Source organism: Oncorhynchus tshawytscha, linkage group LG01 (assembly GCF_018296145.1).
Source record: "Oncorhynchus tshawytscha isolate Ot180627B linkage group LG01, Otsh_v2.0, whole genome shotgun sequence".
Classification (NCBI taxonomy): domain Eukaryota; kingdom Metazoa; phylum Chordata; class Actinopteri; order Salmoniformes; family Salmonidae; genus Oncorhynchus; species Oncorhynchus tshawytscha.
The window spans coordinates 6023467-6045804 of NC_056429.1; the positions used below are offsets into that span (position 1 = coordinate 6023467).

General features: G+C 44.7%; 1 protein-coding gene across 1 annotated transcript in view; it reads left to right on the forward strand.

The window, feature by feature from the left end:
* Nucleotides 1-22338, forward strand: part of LOC112235170 (plakophilin-3) — a 64563-nt gene that overhangs the window by 32145 nt on the left and 10080 nt on the right. The window contains exons 7-16 of the mRNA XM_042327633.1: nt 32-277; nt 855-1012; nt 6714-6837; nt 8056-8260; nt 10153-10327; nt 11899-12016; nt 15232-15396; nt 15552-15734; nt 16579-16732; nt 17010-17205. Of these exons, the coding sequence (XP_042183567.1) occupies nt 32-277; nt 855-1012; nt 6714-6837; nt 8056-8260; nt 10153-10327; nt 11899-12016; nt 15232-15396; nt 15552-15734; nt 16579-16732; nt 17010-17205 (1724 nt within the window). The remainder of the gene's footprint in view (nt 1-31; nt 278-854; nt 1013-6713; nt 6838-8055; nt 8261-10152; nt 10328-11898; nt 12017-15231; nt 15397-15551; nt 15735-16578; nt 16733-17009; nt 17206-22338) is intronic.

Below are 22338 nucleotides of genomic sequence, written 5' to 3' on the forward strand. Positions count from 1 at the left end.
TATTTTTTATGAACATTTACATTCCCGGTAGGGGGGAGAGGAGATGATGTCGGTCCAGCAGCAGCATTCCTTTAAAGGGCCAGCGTTTCGCACCATCAGCAGGATCAACAACAGGAACAACAGGATGTCCATGGGCTCCATGTCTGGGGCTTCCACCCTCCCCCCTGGGGGAAGCAGCTACGGCGGTGGAGGGGGAAGCTTCGTCATGTCCAGGACTTCCACCCTCCCCCTTGGGGGGAGCAGCTACGGTAGTGGAGGAGGATTCATGATGGGCCAGGTGAGGATTGCGATGTGATAGGTTTATAGCCCATTCGCATGGACATTTTGTTATGTGTGGTCAGAAAGCAAAACGGAATAAACAAAATGAATACAACAACTCTGAGAAGTGAGTGGACACACATTCATTTTTCAAATTTATTTAACCAGGCAAGTCAGCTAAGAACAAGTTCTTATTTACAATGGCGGCCTCCACCGGCCAAACCTTAACCCGGACGACGCTGGGCAAATTGTGCGCCGCCTTATGTGACTCCCAATCACGGCCGGTTGTCATACAGCCTGGAATCGAACCAGGGTCTGTAGTGATGTCCGTACCTCTTAGACCGCTGCGCCCCTCGGGAGGGTTCACATATTCACATAGCCCCATGATGGACCAGGGCTAATCTGAGCGGATTCTCAGCATCTAGTCCTATATTGCTATTTTACCTGCCTTGATTCTAAAAAAAATGTCATTTGGTAGTTTAATTTTTTTTCTTATATTATATATTTTTTTGCCGAAGTAGAGCTTTGATATAATGAAAAGCGTTATACAATTGAAAATGTATTATTGTAATTGAATATAATGTTATTGTTATTAGATGTCGTCTGGGTCTCAGGGGAATCTGATGATGCAGCAACAGAGGCAGACCACTCTGCCCAGGACCATGTCTATCAAGAGCATGCACAGTGTTGGGAAGGGCATGGATATCTACGACGGACAGATGGACATGACAGGCAGCATGGGCAACCTCAGCAGGTAAGGAGTGGTTAAATATCGCAAACCTGGATACTGAGATTTTACCCCCCCCGCCCCCAAAAACACTCCCTTTTCCCGGGATAAATAGCTGTGAGAAAACCGGTAAATTATAATAATAAATGATTCATATGAACAGCATGGTGTGAAATGGAACTGTTAAATGATATCAGATGTCTAAATCTGGCTGCCCTACGGCCTCTGATGATGAACCATCAACGCTCTGGGTAGGGAGAGACAGCCCTTCTCAGGGTGGAGGACAGACGGCCCATCTCAGGGTGGAGGACAGACGGCCCTTCTCGGGGTGGGGACAGGCGGCCCATCTCGGGGTGGGGACAGGCGGCCCTTCTCGGGGTGGGGACAGGCGGCCCTTCTCGGGGTGGGGACAGGCGGCCCTTCTCGGGGTGGAGGACAATACACAATGTATGTAGACCTATCATCTCATCATGGTAACTTTTTTTCTTGTGACAGGTAGGCCTGAATTTTCTATAATAGCAATAAGGCACCTCGGGGGTTTGTGGTATATGGCCAATATACCACGGCTAAGAGCGCGATGCGTCGTGCTTAAAAACAGCTCTTAGCCGTGGTATGTTAGCCAATATACCACACCCCCGAGGTGCCTTATTGCTTAAATACTGTACCAATATATGATGCCACTTAGCAGACACTATTGTGCAAACACCTACAGTGCAGTGAGTGCATACAACATCTACATACAACCTCAGCACTCAAATACGGGGCGGCAGGGTAGTGGTTAGAGTGTAGAGGTGGCAGGTAGCCTAGTGGTTAGAGTGTAGAGGCGGCAGGGTAGTGGTTAGTGCACGTGTAGCAGTGCACGGAAACACATAACCTCTAAGCGTATGTTTTGTAAACACTACCTACCATGATCGTGATTGTTATTTTGGGATTATGCCTGAATAGGAAAGTCATTCGTTTCTCACGTTAACTCCCAATCTCACCCACACGGGCTAAACTCCCCAACTAACACACAGTGATATCTGATACTTCTTAAATGTAGCGGTTAGGTCAGCGAGGTTTCAGATGATACAGTGTGGTCAACACTTCCTCTCCAATCCCGGGTGTAATAATACTGAACAAGTTGAAATATAGTGTGAACATTCTTACCACACATTCCTTTACGAAACTGGTCAATAAAAATACACAAGCCTCAGGGAAAGCAGATTTTGTTTGAATGTGTGCGTTAGAATGTGTGAAGTAAAATGTTTGCATTAGAATGTGTGTGTTAAAATGTGTGTGTTAGAATGTGTGTGAAAATGTGTACATTAAAATGTGTGTGTGTTAAAATGTGTGTGTTAAAATGTGTACATTAAAATGTGTGTGTGTTAAAATGTGTGCATTAGAATGTGTGCATTAGAATGTGTGCGTTAATGTGTGCATTAGAATGTGTGCATTAGAATGTGTGCGTTAGAATGTGTGCGTTAGAATATGTGACATTTGGGTTGGTATTTGTCTTGAAGCAGGGTTGAACATTAAATTGACTATAGAAAACCACAGAGTGAACCTGCTCCGTCCATCCAAAAGACCAGGTAGAGACTGTCGTAAAGATACAGACACTATAGTTACATATTGGACTACTACTGTATTTCTTGTGGACATTTCGTTACAGTATTATGTTAAAACATGCTCCGGTACTTTGAAAGTATTTTTTACACCTCCCGGTTTGGGCTGGTTGTGTCATACAAGCCTAATCTATGAGCATAATTACTGTCTTACCTCAATTAGCCACGGAATCCCTAGTTTGAAAGAGTCTGTTTTCTTGAAGTTGTGCCGCGCCATTTCGCTACATGTACCTCCACGTGGCTCAGTCCCCTAGCAATTTGAGTTCTAGCCAATGAGCTTCTGCCCCTAGCATTTGAGGGACAGCTAGCAAGAGGCCTGCCCAGCGTTATCCAATGAGATTGCAGGGCGGGCCCAAACAGCTCAGTGGACACAGCAGAGAGAGAGAGAACAATGACATGGTGCACATAGGGGACAGTGAAGCATCACTTTAAGTCCAAAGAGGTTATCTTTTCACAGTGGCGGTACCGCAGTATCGCTGTTTTAGAGCTAATAATGCTATATATACATAATTCTCTCAGTTTACAAGGTTTCGTTCTACCCCTCCAGATGACACTTTACTGGACACTCGCTGTCTGTGTCGACAAATGGTGCACATGTGCAGTGTTGCCCTGGATTATGCTAACGCTGACGTCGGGGTACAAGCTACCATTCGTTGTGTTTCTGTCAGTGTGGTTCCTATGTCAGGGGTCCAGCACGGATGGTACAGCTGGTATTTCCTGGTTCCCAGAAGTCCTGGGACTTTGCATCCATTTTAGAACTGCGTGCACTAAGCAAGCACTTCAAGGTCTACAAATTCAGAATTTGCTCACGATTGGTTCACCTCCATCGACCTGAAGGACACATACTTTCACGTGGCCATGTATCTCCTTACAGGAAGTTCCTGAGGTTCCATTTTGAGACTGTAGCCGATGAGTTTCTGGTCCTCCCTTTTTGGGCTTTCCCTGTCGCCTCGCACTTTCACCAAAGTCGTGGAGCCTATGTAGTTTCAACCTGATAGTGGAGTCCAAGGAGCAGGTGGTAATTACCTGGAGCTATGTAGTTTCTGGGGCTCAGGGTATTGGACAACCTGATAGTGGAGTCCAGGGAGCAGGTGGTAATTACCTGGAGCTTTTGGCACAGTACACAGTGCTCAGGCATTTTCTCCTGTTGTTGGCAGGCCAGCATGTGCTGGTGAGCACTGACAGCGGGACAGAGGTGGTGAGGACCGACAGTGGTGGGGAGGACTGACAGTGGTGGTGAGGACCGACAGTGGTGGGGAGGACTGACAGTGGTGGGGAGGACTGACAGTGGTGGTGAGGACCGACAGTGGTGGTGAGGACCGACAGTGGTGGTGAGGACCGACAGTGGTGGGGAGGACTGACAGTGGTGGGGAGGACCGACAGTGGTGGTGAGGACCGACAGTGGTGGTGAGGACCGACAGTGGTGGTGAGGACCGACAGTGGTGGTGAGGACCGACAGTGGTGGTGAGGACCGACAGTGGTGGTGAGGACCGACAGTGGTGGTGAGGACCGACAGTGGTGGTGAGGACCGACAGTGGTGGTGAGGACCGACAGTGGTGGTGAGGACCGACAGTGGTGGTGAGGACCGACAGTGGTGGGGAGGACCGACAGTGGTGGGGAGGACTGACAGTGGTGGTGAGGACCGACAGTGGTGGTGAGGACCGACAGTGGTGGTGAGGACCGACAGTGGTGGGGAGGACCGACAGTGGTGGGGAGGACTGACAGTGTTGGTGAGGGCTGACAGCGGGACAGTGTTGGTGAGGACTGACAGTGGGACAGTGTTGGTGAGGACCGACAGCGGGACAGTGTTGGTGAGGACTGAAAGCGGGACTGTGTTGGTGAGGACTGACAGCGGGACAGTGGTGGTGAGGACTGAAAGCGGGACTGTGTTGGTGAGGACTGACAGCGGGACAGTGGTGGTGAGGACTGAAAGCGGGACTGTGTTGGTGAGGACTGAAAGCGGGACTGTGTTGGTGAGGACTGACAGCGGGACAGTGGTGGTGAGGACTGAAAGCGGGACTGTGTTGGTGAGGACTGAAAGCGGGACTGTGTTGGTGAGGACTGACAGCGGGACAGTGTTGGTGAGGACTGACAGTGGTGGTGAGGACTGACAGTGGTGGTGAGGACTGACAGTGGTGGTGAGGACTGACAGCGGGACAGTGTTGGTGAGGACTGACAGTGGTGGTAAGGACTGACAGCAGGACAGTGGTGGTGAGGGCTGACAGCGGGACAGTGTTGGTGAGGGCTGACAGCGGGACAGTGGTGGTGAGGACTGACAGCAGGACAGTGTTGGTGAGGGCTGACAGCGGGACAGTGTTGGTGAGGGCTGACAGCGGGACAGTGGTGGTGAGGGCTGACAGCAGGACAGTGTTGGTGAGGGCTGACAGCAGGACAGTGTTGGTGAGGGCTGACAGCGGGACAGTGTTGGTGAGGGCTGACAGCGGGACAGTGTTGGTGAGGGCTGACAGCAGGACAGTGTTGGTGAGGGCTGACAGCGGGGCAGTGTTGGTGAGGGCTGACAGCGGGACAGTGTTGGTGAGGGCTGACAGCGGGACAGTGTTGGTGAGGGCTGACAGCGGGACAGTGGTGGCAGGGCCATCATAGATCTTTGAGAGAGAAAAGGCTCATTGTCGGCTGTTTTTCTGATAAGGGACCTGACTGTTCCATTGGGAATGGATGCTCTCACGCACCCGTGACCTCAGACCCTCCTTTACATGTTTCCCCTGTGGACCTGTTTCATCCCACGCTGGAGAGGGTGTGGCTGGAGGGCTTGTTGTAGATTCTTGTGGCTCCCTGTTGTCCCAAGCGACCTTGGTTAGTCGAGGACCCGTGACAACTCCCATTGAACAGGGACCTGTTGTCCTAGGTGCGTGGGCAGGTCTGGCATCCATTGAGTGTGTACATTGTGCGGTGCAGGGGTGTGTGTGTGACCAAAGTTTTTGTCTGTTTTGCTATTCTGGCTCGTGATAGAGCACTTTCAAATCAGCGTCTTTGTGATGATTACAAATGTCTCTTTGCCAAGAGCTGTAGATTCTGAGCTGGCTGCTACATGGCCCCCGTAGTGGCAGGACTGGTTTGGGTGTGGCACCAGAGGACTTTCATCAGGTTTCACATTTCACACACAAACAGCCGGCACCTAGCTGTTAGCACAGCAGATGGAAAAACCACAGAGTGTTACCTTTAGGGGCAGTTTCCCGGAGACAAGACTAAAAAGCTATTTCAATGGTGATTCTCAATTGCTTTTCATTCCAGGACTAGGCTTAGCTTTATCTGTTATCGAAACGAAAACTAGACAGTCAGGAAGCATAGAAAATTCCAAAAAGCAATGGAAGAGGAACATTTTTTTGCAAATTTTTTACTGAGGCGGCCCTCAGTGAAGAACCAAATGCGGCCCTTAGTGAAGAACCAAATGCGGCCCTCAGTGAAGAACCAAAGGCGGCCCTCAGTGAAGAACCAAAGGCGGCCCTCAGTGAAGAACCAAATGCGGCCCTTAGTGAAGAACCAAATGCGGCCCTCAGTGAAGAACCAAAGGCGGCCCTCAGTGAAGAACCAAAGGCGGCCCTCAGTGAAGAACCAAAGGCGGCCCTCAGTGAAGAACCAAATGCGGCCCTCAGTGAAGAACCAAAGGCGGCCCTCAGTGAAGAACCAAAGGCGGCCCTCAGTGAAGAACCAAAGGCGGCCCTCAGTGAAGAACCAAAGGCGGCCCTCAGTGAAGAACCAAAGGCGGCCCTCAGTGAAGAACCAAAGGCGGCCCTCAGTGAAGAACCAAAGGCGGCCCTCAGTGAAGAACCAAATGCGGCCCTCAGTGAAGAACCAAATGCGGCCCTCAGTGAAGAACCAAAGGCGGCCCTCAGTGAAGAACCAAAGGCGGCCCTCAGTGAAGAACCAAAGGCGGCCCTGAGTGAAGAACCAAACGCGGCCTGCTGGGAAAAAGGACTTTGACACCGCTGCTATAGAGTGTTATCACCACAAAATCCCCCATCATTCATAATCTATTATTTGTCTCAGTCTCTCTAACCTGACCAGGGGCTGGCTTACTGTTAAGCACTTTGTGTCAACTGGGCTTTACAAATACAGGTACATTTGATTGGTTGGTTGATTGATTGATCTTTCTAATTGTACAGGATCAATAACCTGGACATGGCTACGGCGGTGAGGTACCTGGCAGAGGGGGATGCTGAGCTGCAGGTTCAGGGAGCAGCGTTTATCCAACATGAGTGTTACAGCGACACTGAGGCCAAGAAAGAGGTACTAAAGGGAGTTCCTCTTCATTCTGCATTCTCTGTTTCTCTGGTACTTCCTTATGATATTTACAATGTCAAATATGCGTCCCATTCGGTGTGCGTATGTTCATTAACATAATATTAAGGAACAATAGAAGTGAAGTTGCTAGTTGCATAAGAACTATTGTCTATCAACACATTGACTGAGGTGCTCCAGGTATGTCAACACATTGATTGACGTGCTCCAGGTATATCAACACATTGACTGACGTGCTCCAGGTATATCAACACATTGATTGACGTGCTCCAGGTATATCAACACATTGATTGACGTGCTCCAGGTATATCAACACATTGACTGACGTGCTCCAGGTATATCAACACATTGACTGACGTGCTCCAGGTATATCAACACATTGATTGTCGTGCTCCAGGTATATCAACACATTGACTGACGTGCTCCAGGTATATCAACACATTGACTGACGTGCTCCAGGTATATCAACACATTGATTGACGTGCTCCAGGTATATCAACACATTGACTGACGTGCTCCAGGTATATCAACACATTGACATGCTCCGGTTGTGCCAACTGTCAATCTTGGCCTAGGTGCTTAACGTTAAAAGCCTCATCTTTGATTTAATGTCATAGTTCAGCAGACATACAGTAAATGTGATCTAAGTCATTCTAAAAGAATGTTGTCTTGTTGAAGTGACGGACACCATTTTGTTTCAAGCAGGTGTGAAGTATTTTGCCACAGACAGGTAGCTTGTAGGTGCTTGTCTGTTTTTTTTCAGCTGTGGTTTTGTTGAAAGCAGCAGGAACAGAGATTTATGTGTGTGGTCTCTTGTTGCCGGTTGACAGGTTTGCTCAGCAGTCCAAGCATAGATGCTGAATTCTAAATCAAGCCAAAGATCCTGTAAATTTTAAAATATTTGACAGCTTTAAGCAATATGGACTTTATTATTTTACCTTTATTTAACTAGGCAAGTCAGTTAAGAACAAATTATTATTTTCAATGACGGCCTAGGAACAGTACGACAGATTTTGTACCTTGTCAGCTCGGGGACTTGATCTTGCAACCTTTACGGTTACTAATCCAACTCTCTAACCACTAGGCTACGCTGTCTAATCATTTTAGATATACAGGATTGCCTAGGGAATAGGGGCTAGGCTAGGGGTCACTGGGATTCAGAATTAGTCTAAACCTTACAGAGTTGTTCTTCCCTCCAATCACTAGGTGCACCGCTATAAGGGCATCCCAGAGCTGGTGAGGCTGTTCAACAGTGAGAACCAGGAGGTGGCTCGCTACGCCACGGGCGCCACCAGGAACCTCATCTACGAGAACATGGACAACAAGGTGGCCCTTATCGAGGGGGGAGGGATCCCACAACTCATAGAGGCTCTGAAGGTGAATGACGACGAGCTACGCAAGAACATCACAGGTATGACGTTTTACATTTTAGTCCTTTAGCCTCTCTGGGATATGTGGGACGGTAGCGTCCTGCCTCGCCAACAGCCAGTGAAAGTGCAGGGCGCCAAATTCAAAACAACAAAAATCTCATAATTAAAATTCCTCAAGCATACAAGTATTTTACATCATTTTAAAGATAAAATTCTCATTAATCCAGCCACAGTGTCTGATTTCAAAAAGGCTTTACAGTGAAAGCATCACAAACGATTATGTTCGGTCACCACCAAGTCACAGAAAAACACAGCCATTTTTCCAGCCAAAGAGAGGAGTCACAAAAAGCACAAATAGAGATAAAATCAATCACTAACCTTTGATGATCTTCATCAAATGACACTCATAGGACTTCATGTTACACAATATATGTATGTTTTGTTCGCTAAAGTGCATATTTATATAAAAAAAATCTCATTTTTCATTGGCGCGTTACGTTCAGTAGTTCTAAAACATGCAGTGATTTTGCAGAGAGCCACATCATTTTACAGAAATACTCATCATAAATGTTGATGACAATACAAGTGTTATACATGGAATTAGAGATATACTTCTCCTTAATGCAAACGCTGTGTCAGATTTAAACATTTAAAAAAATGTTACGGAAAAAGCAAGCCATGCAATAATCTGAGTACAGCGTTCAGACAATAAAGCAGCCAAAAAGATGTTCGCCATATTGTGTAGTCAGCATTAGTCAGAAATAGCATTCTAAATATTCACTTACCTTTGATGATCTTCATCATGCACTTCCAGGAATCCCAGTTCCACAAGAAATGTTTGATTTGTTCGATAAAGTTCATAATTTATGTCCAAATAGCTTCTTTTGTTAGGGCGTTTGGTAAACAAATCCAGGTCCAGCTGAACGTCGGACGAAAAATTTAAAAAGTTATATTACAGGTCGTAGAAACATGTCAAACTAAGTATAGAATAAATCTTTAGGATGTTTTTATCATAAATCTTCAATAATGTTCCAAATGGAGAATTCCATTGTATGTAGAAAAGCAATGGAACGAGAGCTAACTCTCTCGTGACCACGTGTCACGAGCCTGTGGCAATCTGCCAGACACCTGGCTCAATCCCCTCTCATTCTCTCCCCCTTGATAGTAGAAGCCTCAAACAAAGTTCTAAAGACAGTTGACATCTAGTGGAAGCATTAGGAAGTGCAATATGACCCCATTTACACTGTATATTGGAATGGCAAAGAGTTGAAAAACTACAAACCTCAGATTTCCCACTTCCTGGTTGGATTTTTTTCTCAGGTTTTTGCCTGCCACATGAGTTCTGTTATACTCACAGACATCATTCAAACAGTTTTAGAAACTTCGGAGTGTTTTCTATCCAATACTACTAATAATATGCATAAATTAGCATCTGGGACAGAGTAGCAGGTAGTTTACTCTGGGAACCTTATTCATCCAAGCTACTCAATACTGCCCTCCTGTTTTTTGTTTGTTGTTTATTTTAACTTTATTTAACTCGGCAAGTCAGTTAAGAACAAATTCTTATTTTCAATGACAGCCTAGGAACAGTGGGTTAAACTGCCTGTTTAGGGGCAGAACGACAGATTTGTACCTTGTCAGCTCAGGTGTTTGAACTTGCAACCCTCCAGTTACTAGTCCAACGCTCTAACCACTAGGCTACCCAGAGGTTAGAGCGACTTACATTCATCTGAAGGTAGCTAGGTAAGACTAACACATATCACACTTTTATAGTAAGTAAAACTTTCTTGAGATGCAAAGTACTCTGTACAATGTAGGGCTCTACGCTGACATGTGCTGACATGTGCCATTTTTTGGGGGAGCACAGAAAGAAATTTAGGAGCACAATGTACAATAGTAGAGGTAATGATACAAGGTTTGGGTTTTCTGTCAGGTATTCTGTGGAACCTGTCATCCAAAGACAACCTGAAGGAGAAACTAGCCAAGGAGACGCTATCTGAGCTCACAGAGAGGATCCTGATCCCGCTCTCAGGCAGTGGAGACACTGAGGTCATCCAGCAGAGCCCCTCTGAGGTTGACATCTTCTACAACACCACCGGATGTCTTAGGTACAGTACACAATAGTATACTATAGGATAGTACAGTATTGTATAGTACAGTACACTATAGTACAATATAGTACAGTATAGGATAGTACACTATAGTACAATATAGTACACTATAGTACACTATAGAATAGTACAGTACACTATAGTACAGTATAGTACACTATAGGATAGTACAGTACACAGTAGTATACTATAGGATAGTACAGTATAGTACACTATAGGATATTACAGTAAACTAGTACAGTATTGTACAGTATAGTACAGTACATTATAGTACAATATAGTACAGTATAGGATAGTACACTATAGTACAATATAGTACACCATAGTACACTATAGGATAGTACAGTACACTATAATACAATATAGTACACTATAGGATAGTACAATATAGTACACTAGGATAGTACAGTACTCTATAGGAGAGTATAGTACACTATAGGATAGTACAGTACACTATAGGATAGTACAGTACACTATGGGATAGTACAGTACACTATAGTACACTATAGGATAGTACAGTACACTATAGTACAATATAGTACACTATAGGATAGTACACTATAGTACAATATAGTACACTATAGGATAGTACACTGTAGGATAGTACAGTACTCTATAGTACACTATAGGAGAGTACAGTGCAATATAGTACACTATAGTACAGTAATGTACAATATAGTACACTATAGGATAGTACAGTACAGTATATTACACTATAGTACAGTATAGTAAATCATAGTACAGTATATTACACTATAGTCCAGTATAGTACAGTACACTAAAGTACAGTATAGGACAGTATAGTACAGTACTCTATAGTACAATATAGTACACTATAGGAGAGTATAGTACACTATAGGATAGTACAGTACACTATAGTGCACTATAGGATAGTACACTGTAGGATAGTACAGTATTCTATAGTATAGTACAGTACACTATAGCACAGTAATGTACACTATAGTACGATATAGTACACTATAGGATAGTACAGTACAGTATATTACACCAGTATTGTATAGTACAGTATTGTACACTATAGTCCAGTATAGTACAGCACACTAAAGTACAGTATATGGCAGTGTAGGACAGTATAGTACAGTATATCATAGTACAGTATATTACACTATAGTACAGTATATTACACTATAATACAGTATAGTACACTATAGTACAGTATAGTACAGTACACTAAAGGACAGTATAGGATGGTATAGTACAGTATAGGATAGTATTGTACAGTATATTACACTATAGTGCAATATAGTAGTATAGTACAATATATAACACTATTGTACAGTATTTCACACTATAGTACAGCCTTCTTCTTCTCGTTCCAGCTCCTCCTCTGTGACAACAGTATCCTATCTTCCGATGTCAGTTCATTGACGCATGTCAGTTCATTGATCCATTTCAGTTCATTGACCCATTTCAGTTCATTGATATGTCAGTTCATTGATCCATTTCAGTTCATTGACCCATTTCAGTTCTTTGATCAATGTCAGTTCTTTGTTCTATGATTTCTGTTTGCCTATCCCGTCTCTGACCTCTCACCCTGTTGTCCCCAGGAACCTGAGCTCAGTGAATGAGAAGACCAGACGTCAGATGCGGGAGACCAACGGTCTGGTGGATGCCCTGGTAGGATACATCCAGGCCTCGCTACAGGAAGGCAAGGTGGAGGAGAAGGTGAGAATGAGCTGCGTAGTGGAATGGAGTACAGATAGTGGACTGGAGAACAGATAGTAAACTGGAGTACAGACAGTAGACTGGAGTACAGACAGTAGACTGGAGTACAGACAGTGGGCTGGAGTACAGACAGTGGACTGGAGTACAGACAGTAGACTGGAGTACAGATAGTAGACTGGAGTACAGACAGTAGACTGGAGTACAGACAGTGGGCTGGAGTACAGATAGTGGACTGGAGTACAGACAGTAGACTGGAGTACAGATAGTAGACTGGAGTACAGATAGTGGACTGGAGTACAGACAGTAGACTGGAGTACAGACAGTGGACTGGAGTACAGATAGTAAACTGGAGTACAGATAGTAAACTGGAGTACAGATAGTAGACTGGAGTACAGATAGTGACCTGGAGTACAGACAGTAGACTGGAGTACAGACAGTGGACTGGAGTACAGACAGTAGACTGGAGTACAGACAGTGGACTGGAGTACAGACAGTAGACTGGAGTACAGATAGTAGACATGGAGTATAGATAGTAGACTGGAGTACAGATAGTGGACTGGAGTACAGATAGTGGACTGGAGTACAGATAGTAGACTGGAGTACAGACAGTAGACTGGAGTACAGATAGTAGACTGGAGTACAGACAGTGGACTCGAGTACAGATAGTAGACTGGAGTACAAACAGTAGACTGGAGTACAGACAGTAGACTGGAGTACAGACAGTAGACTGGAGTACAGACAGTAGACTGGAGTACAGACAGTAGACTGGAGTACAGACAGTGGACTGGAGTACAGATAGTAGACTGGAGTACAAACAGTAGACTGGAGTACAGACAGTGGACTGGAGTACAGATAGTAGACTGGAGTACAGATAGGAGTACAGATAGTAGACTGGAGTACAGATAGTAGACTGGAGTACAGACAGTGGACTGGAGTACAGACAGTAGACTGGAGTACAGATAGTAGACTGGAGTACAGATAGTGGACTGGAGTACAGACAGTAGACTGGAGTACAGACAGTGGACTGGAGTACAGACAGTAGACTGGAGTACAGACAGTGGACTGGAGTACAGACAGTGGACTGGAGTACAGACAGTAGACTGGAGTACAGATAGTAGACATGGAGTATAGATAGTAGACTGGAGTACAGATAGTGGACTGGAGTACAGATAGTAGACTGGAGTACAGATAGGGGTACAGATAGTAAGCTGGAGTACAGATAGTAGACTGGAGTACAGATAGTAGACTGGAGTACAGACAGTGGACTGGAGTACAGATAGTAGACTGGAGTACAGATAGGCGTACAGATAGTAAGCTGGAGTACAGATAGTAGACTGGAGTACAGATAGTAGACTGGAGTACAGACAGTAGACTGGAGTACAGACAGTAGACTGGAGTACAGATAGTAGACTGGAGTACAGACAGTAGACTGGAGTACAGATAGTAAACTGGAGTACAGATAGTGGACTGGAGTACAGATAGTGGACTGGAGTACAGATAGTACACTGGAGTACAGATAGGACTACAGATAGTAAGCTGGAGTACAGATAGTAGACTGGAGTACAGATAGTAGACTGGAGTACAGACAGTGGACTGGAGTACAGACAGTAGACTGGAGTACAGATAGTAGACTGGAGTACAGACAGTAGACTGGAGTACAGATAGTGGACTGGAGTACAGATAGTGGACTGGAGTACAGATAGTGGACTGGAGTACAGACAGTGGACTGGAGTACAGATAGTGGACTGGAGTACAGATAGCGGACTTGAGTACAGACAGTAGACTGGAGTACAGACAGTGGGCTGGAGTACAGACAGTAGACTGGAGTACAGACAGTAGACTGGAGTACAGACAGTGGACTGGAGTACAGATAGGAGTACAGATAGTAAGCTGAAGTACAATCAGTAGACTGGAGTACAGACAGTAGACTGGAGTACAGACAGTAGACTGGAGTACAGATAGTGGACTGGAGTACAGACAGTAGACTGGAGTACAGATAGTGGACTGGAGTACAGATAGTAGACTGGAGTACAGATAGTGGACTGGAGTACAGACAGTGGACTGGAGTACAGATAGTAGACTGGAGTACAGATAGTAGACTGGAGTACAGATAGTGGACTGGAGTACAGACAGTAGACTGGAGTACAGATAGTGGACTGGAGTACAGATAGTGGACTGGAGTACAGATAGTAAACTGGAGTACAGATAGTGGACTGGAGTACAGATAGTAGACTGGAGTACAGACAGTAGACTGGAGTACAGACAGTAGACTGGAGTACAGACAGTAAACTGGAGTACAGATAGTAAACTGGAGTACAGATAGTAGACTGGAGTACAGATAGTAAACTGGAGTACAGATAGTAAACTGGAGTACAGATAGTAGACTGGAGTACAGATAGTAGACTGGAGTACAGATAGTGGACTGGAGTACAGATAGTAGACTGGAGTACAGATAGTAGACTGGAGTACAGATAGTAGACTGGAGTACAGACAGTAGACTGGAGTACAGATAGTAGACTGGAGTACAGATAGTAGACTGGAGTACAGATAGTAGACTGGAGTACAGATAGTGGACTGGAGTACAGACAGTGGACTGGAGTACAGACAGTAGACTGGAGTACAGACAGTGGACTGGAGTACAGACAGTAGACTGGAGTACAGACAGTGGACTGGAGTACAGACAGTAGACTGGAGTACAGACAGTAGACTGGAGTACAGACAGTAGACTGGAGTACAGACAGTGGACTGGAGTACAGACAGTGGACTGGAGTACAGACAGTGGACTGGAGTACAGACAGTGGACTGGAGTACAGACAGTAGACTGGAGTACAGACAGTAGACTGGAGTACAGACAGTAGACTGGAGTACAGACAGTGGACTGGAGTACAGACAGTGGACTGGAGTACAGACAGTAGACTGGAGTACAGACAGTAGACTGGAGTACAGTCAGTAGACTGGAGTACAGACAGTAGACTGGAGTACAGATTGTGGACTGGAGTACAGATAGGAAAGTTACTTAGCCGTGTGGTGTTTGCAGAACAATTGTCACAATGCGTAACTGTGCCTTCAGTGTTTTTCTCCGATCAAGTGTCGAACGTGTCGTCATGGGAATTAAATATATACTCAACATTCTATGGTACATTTGTTCATGTGAATGCCTCACGTGTTGTACTTTGGTATTAAAATATATTCAACTTGTGTGTGTGTGTGTCCAGGGAGTGGAGAACGCAGTGTGTGTTATGAGGAACCTCTCCTATCAGCTGTACAGTGAGATCCCGCCCTCGGCCATGCTACGTCTGGAAGGACCGACCAGAGGCCAGGACACCAGCAGGAGTGAAGCCATTGGTTGCTTCACGCCTCAGAGCAAGAAAGTAAAAAATGTATGTATCACAGTGTCAATCTTCTTCTTCTTCTGTCAGTTTAGCAGTTGAACAGTAGTCTTGATGGTCTTCAGAATGACCCTGTCCGTGTCTAAACGGAAGTCCTGGATCACATCGCCTACATCACATTGACCCCTGACCTTCTCCTTTTACAGAAGATGAACCAGGACCTGGTTACATTCACGGAGGTGGCCCGCGTGCCCAAGGGTCTGGAGTGGCTGTGGCACCCCCAGGTGGTGGGGCTGTATAACCGCGTGCTGCAGGGCTGTGAGTTCAACTTCACCACCCGCGAGGCTGCAGCCGGGGCCCTGCAGAACATCACAGCTGGAGACAAGAGAGTGAGTGTTTATAATTCCCACTGCCAATGGTCCTTCTCTCGTCACCATCTCAAACCTCACGACCCATCCCCTGGCGGTGCCAGATAGACTATGGAGTCATCTCACCTCACCACCCATCCCCTGGCGGTGCCAGATAGACTATGGAGTCATCTCACCTCACCACCCATCCCCTGGCGGTGCCAGATAGACTATGGATTCATCTCAGCTCACAACCCGTCCCCTGGCGGTGTCAGATAGACTATGGAGTCATCTCAGCTCACAACCCGTCCCCTGGCGGTGTCAGATAGACTATGGCGTCATCTCACCTCACCACCCATCCCCTGGCGGTGCCAGATAGACTATGGATTCATCTCAGCTCACAACCCGTCCCCTGGCGGTGTCAGATAGACTATGGAGTCATCTCAGCTCACAACCCGTCCCCTGGCGGTGTCAGATAGACTATGGCGTCATCTCACCTCACCACCCATCCCCTGGCGGTGCCAGATATCCGTGAAGCCTCTGTGACCAGGCCACTGATATGTGCTCCAGGGTCATTTTGTTTTGTACCGGACTTGGACACCTGACAATGAAAACTGCAACTCACATCAGTGATCTCTATAGCTCACTCAGCATTCAAAGAACGACGACAGTGTCTCTCTAGCTGGGGTACTAGAACCCCTGTGGGTACCTTGCCTTTCTACAGGGTGTAATTGACTCATAAGAAAATAAGCCCAATGATCAGTTGCACATAAGGGTTTACTTGTTTACTTCAGACAGAGCAAAACGGGATTTTTGTGTGTGGGGGTACTGTGATTAGTTTCAGAAATACTAACGCAGAATGACCTTTCTCTCTTTTCCTCCTCAGTGGGCGGGGGTGCTGAGTCGTGTGGCTCTCGAGCAAGAGAGGATGCTTCCTGTGATGTTGGACAAACTGAGGACCAATAATGACCTGGAGCTGAGATCCCTCACCGGCTTCCTCAGAAACCTGTCACGCCATGCCAAGGACAAGAACGCCATGGGTCAGTAACCATGACCCTTTTTTTATCAAATCCTTGATTGCCTCGGAACCTCATCCTCCATATAAGCTTTGAGAGAAAGCCGAGCAATTCAAGGATGTCAATGTGAGATATGTGTTATTAACAAACGGAGGAAAACCCATTTGATTTCATGCCAGAGCAAGGACCAAAACAAACACACGAAGACTAACAAAGCCATATCCGTCTATTTCAGGGGTGGATTTGACTGCCGTGTGGGATGAATCAAATTAGATCAACCCTTTTTCTTTTCTCCTTCTAGCAACCAAGACAGTGAACAACCTGGTGGACAAGCTGCCTGCTGACGGTCAACAGAAGGAGCCGTCCAGCGACGTGGTGGTCAACATCTGTGGAACGTTGAACAACCTGGTGACCTGCAGCTCCGTCGCAGCCCGGGACATCACTTTCTTTGACGGGCTGCAAAAACTGGTGGCCATCAAGAACTCCAACGACAGCAGGTACGGGATAGGGAGAAATATTGGTAGCACTGTTTCTTGCTGCTCGGTCGTGTAATGTTTGACTTCATTCTGTCAACATTCTGTCATAAAGAGCACATGTTTAACTTCATAAAAAACATGTTTTCCCATCTCAAGAAGATACTTTTTTTTAAAAATGACTATAATAAGTGCCTATAAAGTAACAGGGTTGACCGTAACACGGTTGAAGATTTCTTCTTAAATCAGCCATAAATACCCAGTGGAAGCTTGTTGTGTGCAACAGGAAGTGGCAATTGAATGCAAGCTTGACTAAAAAAATTGTCATCGCTAAAACATTTCTAGCCTGTCTATCTGTTAGGTAACGGGGTTGACATGTTACGCTCGACCCACTTCGGTTTCCAACACAAAAAGAGTAGAGCGAGCGCATGTGCTTTTACATTGATATAACTATTAGATGATCAAATTTTCTTTTAAATGATTTTTTTAAAGAATATAGTTTCACCATATTAAAACGAGAGTGTATTTCACGTAACAGGGTTGAATGTATCCCTTTACTCTCGTACCTGTAAACTGGTTAGAAAATGGCAGATTTGAGCTTAAGTGCCTAAATTGGAACGCAGTAGCTGTACAGTAGCATGCCACACATACCCTCCCATCTCTGCACCGTCGAGAGCGTCTTGGCTGACTGCATCACTGCTCGGTATGGCAAAAGCACCACCCTCGACCGCAAAGCACTACGAAGGATGGTGCGGACAGCACAGTGCATCCCTGGGGCTGAGCTCCCTGCCATCCAAGACCTCTATATCAGGCGGTATCAGAGGAAAGACCGAAAAAAATTCCAAAGATTCCAGCCACCCTGCGGCAAAGAGTACCGGAGCATCGGCTCTCGGACCAAAAGGCTCCGAGACATTTTCTACCTCCAAGCCATAAGACTGCTAAATAGTTTATTAATGGTTACCCAGACTTCTGCACTGTCTCTATGCACACTCACAAGCCTATACAGTGAGGGAAAAAAGTATTTGATCTCCTGCTGATTTTATATGTTTGCCCACTGACAAAGAAATGATCAGTCTATAATTTATATGGTAGGTTTATTTGAACAGTGTGAGACAGAATAACAACAAAAAAATCCAGAAAAACACATGTCAAAAATGTTATAAATTGATTTGCATTTTAATGAGGGAAATAAGTATTTGACCCCCTCTCATTCAGAAAGATTTCTGGCTCCCAGGTGTCTTTTATACAGGTAACGAGCTGAGATTAGGAGCACACTCTTAAAGGGAGTGCTCCTAATCTCAGTTTGTTACCTGTATAAAAGACACCTGTCCACAGAAGCAAATCAATCAGATTCCAAACTCTCCACCATGGCCAAGACCAAAGAGCTCTCCAAGGATGTCAGGGACAAGATTGTAGACCTACACGAGGCTGGAATGGGCTACAAGACCATCGCCAAGCAGCTTGGTGAGAAGGTGACAACAGTTGGTACGATTATTCGCAAACAGAAGAAACACAAAAGAACTGTCAATCTCCCTCGGCCTGGGGCTCCGTGCAAGATCTCACCTCGTGGAGTTGCAATGATCATGAGAACGGTGAGGAATCAGCCCAGAACTACACAGGAGGATCTTGTCAATGATCTCAAGGCAGCTGGGACCATTGTCACCAAGAAAACAATTGGTAACACACTACGCCTTGAAGGACTGAAATCCTGCAGCGCCCGCAAGGTCCCCCTGCTCAAGAAAGCACATATACATGCCCATCTGAAGTTTGCCAATGAACATCTGAATGATTCAGAGGACAACTGGGTGAAAGTGTTGTGGTCAGATGAGACCAAAATGGAGCTCTTTGGCATCAACTCAACTCGCCGTGTTTGGAGGAGGAGGAATGCTGCCTATGACCCCAAGAACACTATCCCCACCGTCAAACTTGGAGGTGGAAACATTATGCTTTGGGGGTGTTTTTCTGTGAAGGGGACAGGACAACTTCACCGCATCAAAGGGACGATGGAAGGGGCCATGTACTGTCAAATATTGGGTGAGAACCTCCTTTCCTCAGCCAGGATATTGAAAATGGGTCGTGGATGGGTATTCCAGCATGACAATGACCCAAAACACACATTCAATGTCGTCTTGGTAAGCAACTCCGCTTTTTTTTAACCAATAGGTTCCCTTCTTTGCGAGGAATTGGAAAACCTCCCTGGTCTTTGTGATTGAATCTGTGTTTGAAATTCACTGCTGGACTGAGGAACCTTACAGATAATCGTATGTGTGGAGTACAGAGATGAGGCAGTCATTCAAAAATCATGTTCAACACTATTATTGCACGCAGATGAATCAATTCAACTTATGTGACTTGTTAAGCAAATGTTTACTAATGAACTTATTTAGGCTTACCATAACAAAGGGGTTGAATACGTATTGACTCATGACATTCAAGCTTTTCATTTTTGAATTCATCTGGAAAAATTCCACTTTTGGAGGTGTTGTGTGGAGGCCAGTGACACAACCTGAATGTAATCCATTTAAAATTCAGGCTGTAACACAAAAACATTTGGATAAAATCAAAGGTGTGAATACTTTCTGAAGGCACTGTACACACACACACACACACACACACACACTATTATTTGTAGGATCATTGTTTTAACTATGCATCGTTGGAAAGGGCTCCTAAGTCAGCACTGTTGAAGTCTACACCTGTTGTATTCAGCATTTCACTGTAAGGTAAAAACACCTGTTACAGTGGCTTGCGAAAGTATTCGGCCCCCTTGAACTTTGTGACCTTTTGCCACATTTCAGGCTTCAAACATAAAGATATAAAACTGTATTTTTTTGTGAAGAATCAACAACAAGTGGGACACAATCATGAAGTGGAACGACATTTATTGGATATTTCAAACTTTTTTAACAAATAAAAAACGGAAAAATTGGGCATGCAAAATTATTCAGCCCCTTTACTTTCAGTGCAGCAAACTCTCTCCAGAAGTTCAGTGAGGATCTCTGAATGATCCAATGTGTGCAGAGTATTAAAATCCTGAGTCATTTGTAAATGTGTGGGTTTTCAGGAGGATACGGTCGCAGATAAAACCGTATGTCTCTGAAATGTTCATCTGGGTTCAGCTGTAATCAGGCTGACAATCCTGAATCCTGAGTCAGACATGTTTAGTTTTTAACAAAACTGTAGCTATTTGAATACAAACATGATAGCATAACAGTATTTTTTTACCAAGAAAGAGTCAGAACACATCATCAAATACTTTAAGAATTGTATTATGATCATCAGACGAATTTACTGTCATCACTGAACAACGATGTGACGACAATCATTTACTTTAAGATTTCTGTCTGTGTTTTTTTTTTAGTTGCTTTATTTAGAGGCAGATTGTAAAGATGTGTTCTGATTGGTCCGTCTGTATTTGTTCAGGCTTGTGATTGGATTGCAGATATAACCTTATAGTGCCCAAGTTCAAAATAGTTTCATGCAGATAGATCTTTCTAGTTTTTAATTATTTTCTTCACTTAAAATGTACTTTAAAAATTTTTTTAAAAACTCCACAGACATAAGAAAAACCATCTTAAGGTCAATTATATGTGACAAACTAATTTTTTTGACAAAAAATGTCGTAGAGAATCATGTTGTCCCAAAGTCTTGTCCTTTCTGTGTGCACCAAAATTATTGTGTTTCTCTGAATTGCCTTGTGACGCCTAACACTGTAGGATCGTACTTTAGAACATAGAACTTTAGAACATAGAACTTTAGAACGTAGAACTTTAGAACGTAGAACTTTAGAACGTAGAACTTTAGAACGTAGAACTTTAGAACATAGAACTTTAGAACGTAGACCTTTTGAACATAGAACTTTTGAACATAGAACTTTAGAACATAGAACTTTAGAACGTAGAACTTTAGAACGTAGAACTTTAGAACATAGAACTTAGCAATAGAACAGCCTTTCAAATGATGCTCACCTGACCCAGATTGAGATCTATAACGGACCGTTTTTTGTTGTTGTTTGGATTGCTAGTTCATATCCTGGTCTTTATGTTGTCTCTCTTGTAGTCCTGCTAGTTCATATCCTGGTCTTTATGTTGTCTCTCTTGTAGTCCTGCTAGTTCATATCCTGGTCTTCATGTTGTCTCTCTTGTAGTCCTGCTAGTTCATATCCTGGTCTTTATGTTGTCTCTCTTGTAGTCCTGCTAGTTCATATCCTGGTCTTTATGTTGTCTCTCTTGTAGTCCTGCTAGTTCATATCCTGGTCTTTATGTTGTCTCTCTTGTAGTCCTGCTAGTTCATATCCTGGTCTTTATGTTGTCTCTCTTGTAGTCCTGCTAGTTCATATCCTGGTCTTTATGTTGTCTCTCTTGTAGTCCTGCTAGTTCATATCCTGGTCTTTATGTTGTCTCTCTTGTAGTCCTGCTAGTTCATATCCTGGTCTTTATGTTGTCTCTCTTGTAGTCCTGCTAGTTCATATCCTGGTCTTTATGTTGTCTCTCTTGTAGTCCTGCTAGTTCATATCCTGGTCTTTATGTTGTCTCTCTTGTAGTCCTGCTAGTTCATATCCTGGTCTTTATGTTGTCTCTCTTGTAGTCCTGCTAGTTCATATCCTGGTCTTGATGTTGTCTCTCTTGTAGTCCTGCTAGTTCATATCCTGGTCTTGATGTTGTCTCTCTTGTAGTCCTGCTAGTTCATATCCTGGTCTTGATGTTGTCTCTCTTGTAGTCCTGCTAGTTCATATCCTGGTCTTGATGTTGTCTCTCTTGTAGTCCTGCTAGTTCATATCCTGGTCTTTATGTTGTCTCTCTTGTAGTCCTGCTAGTTCATATCCTGGTCTTTATGTTGTCTCTCTTGTAGTCCTGCTAGTTCATATCCTGGTCTTTATGTTGTCTCTCTTGTAGTCCTGCTAGTTCATATCCTGGTCTTTATGTTGTCTCTCTTGTAGTCCTGCTAGTTCATATCCTGGTCTTTATGTTGTCTCTCTTGTAGTCCTGCTAGTTCATATCCTGGTCTTGATGTTGTCTCTCTTGTAGTCCTGCTAGTTCATATCCTGGTCTTGATGTTGTCTCTCTTGTAGTCCTGCTAGTTCATATCCTGGTCTTGATGTTGTCTCTCTTGTAGTCCTGCTAGTTCATATCCTGGTCTTGATGTTGTCTCTCTTGT